This window comes from Poecilia latipinna, unplaced genomic scaffold (assembly GCF_001443285.1).
Source record: "Poecilia latipinna isolate Pla-1442-1.1 unplaced genomic scaffold, P_latipinna-1.0 Scaffold1656, whole genome shotgun sequence".
In the NCBI taxonomy this organism is placed as follows: Eukaryota; Metazoa; Chordata; class Actinopteri; order Cyprinodontiformes; family Poeciliidae; genus Poecilia; species Poecilia latipinna.
Window position 1 is genome coordinate 119,918 of NW_015114272.1, and position 1,713 is coordinate 121,630.

General features: G+C 39.1%; 1 protein-coding gene across 2 annotated transcripts in view; it reads left to right on the forward strand.

Annotated features, from left to right (window-relative positions):
• The window catches only part of LOC106964309 (P2Y purinoceptor 14-like), a 27,497-nt gene that overhangs the window by 8,634 nt on the left and 17,150 nt on the right, over nt 1–1,713 (forward strand). The window contains exons 2-3 of one of the 2 annotated variants that reach the window (XM_015059728.1): nt 937–1,077; nt 1,149–1,408. In XM_015059728.1, coding sequence (XP_014915214.1) covers nt 958–1,077; nt 1,149–1,408 — 380 coding nt within the window. In that variant the 5' untranslated portion in view covers nt 937–957. Of the gene's footprint in view, nt 1–753; nt 1,078–1,148; nt 1,409–1,713 lie in introns of those variants that run through there. The other variant, XM_015059729.1, reaches the window with a different exon arrangement.

Consider the following 1,713-nt stretch of genomic DNA (forward strand, 5'->3'; position numbering starts at 1 on the left):
TAAGAATAATTAAACTAACTAAACTAAAGTCTTTGAAAAGGTTAAGAACAGTTAAATCAAAAGAAATCAGGCGAAACATAATTAATTTAAGTCAATTTAACTTAGATGTGCTAACCTAAGTTATAATACACCAAGCTAAGCTTTAAAAAGCTAAGAACAATTAAACTAACTAAACTAAAGTCTTTGAAAAGGTTAAGAACAGTTAAATCAAAAGAAATCAGGCGAAACATAATTAATTTAAGTCAATTTAACTTAGATGTGCTAACCTAAGTTATAATACACCAAGCTAAGCTTTAAAAAGCTAAGAACAATTAAACTAACTAAACTAAAGTCTTGGAAAAGGTTAAGAACAGTTAAATCAAAAGAAATCAGGCGAAACATAATTAATTTAAGTCATGTTAAATATGCTAAGCTAAGTGATGGCTATGAGCTGAGGTTGGCTAAAATAAACCAACAGAGATCATGTGTTCAGGTAAACTGAGACAAAATATGAGCTAAAGCTTTTTTCATCAAGTAAAGCTGAGAGACAAGGTGTAATTCTCAAGAGTGAAGAATTAAATTAATTTTAATATAGATTAAGCAAAGCAAAGGCGATCTAAGATAAATAAGGGAAGGCTGAGGAAAAGGTAGACAAAGCTAAGATGAAATAAGGTAAACATAAGCTAGCTACCTGAAACTAAACATAGCAAAGACAAGCTAATATGAGCTAAAATAAGTCAAGTTTAGCTAGCACATGGAAATTTAAGCTGAATTAAATTAGCCGACAATAAAACTGATAACTAAACCACACTCGGCTAAAAACGGTAGCCTAAAATACGGTTAGCTAAATCAGCTACATGACACCACGGAACCAGAATAATGTGAGCTACAGCATGCTGAGCTTTTATTCACCTTGTTGGAGCTAAAAGCATTTATTCTACCTTCACTTTATTTAAGAACAGCTGCCGTTGTCTGAAAATGAGTCACTTTGAAGGAGCCGGTCCAGAGGCGACGAATAACAGCAACTCCACCGAATGTGAACCAGTTCACAAATCGGCCAACACCTCCTTCATGGTGATCTACAGTCTTATTTTTCTGGTGAGTGTTTGGTTGCAGCTTCATGGTTCGCTGTCGACGCTGCAGTGTGACTCGGTTCCTGTCGTCCTCAGGTGGGTTTGGTCCTGAACGGATTCACGCTGCGGGTTTATTTCTGCGTGTCGCAGCGCCAGGCGTCCAGCAGCGTCACCGTCTTCCTGAAGAACCTGGCGGCCTCCGACTTCCTCATCAGCCTCTGCCTCCCGCTGCGCATCATGAACTTCTCCACCAACTCCGCCCTCATCCGGCAGGTCTACTGCAACTTCGGCGCCTCCGCCTTTTACCTCAACATGTACGCCAGCATCCTGTTCATGGGCTACATCGCCGCCAACAGGTAGGCCTGAGCTATTGCACAGCATCGACCAGAAACGGCCAACTGAAAGCATCTCAGATTATTTTTAAATCATTCCAACACATTACAAGAAAGCAACCCCAAAATTCATTCATTCATTTGCATATTATCTGCCAAAGATACACAGAAACAGAATGAAACACTATTTATGTCCTGGATCCTCTGCATAGAGATGATGTAAAGATATAAAAACTGACGTGCTTCAGCTGACAAATTATGCATTCTAGAAATGCAGAAATAGATTTAAAACCAGAACATAGCTTCACATCCGTGTAGGGCTGATAGCC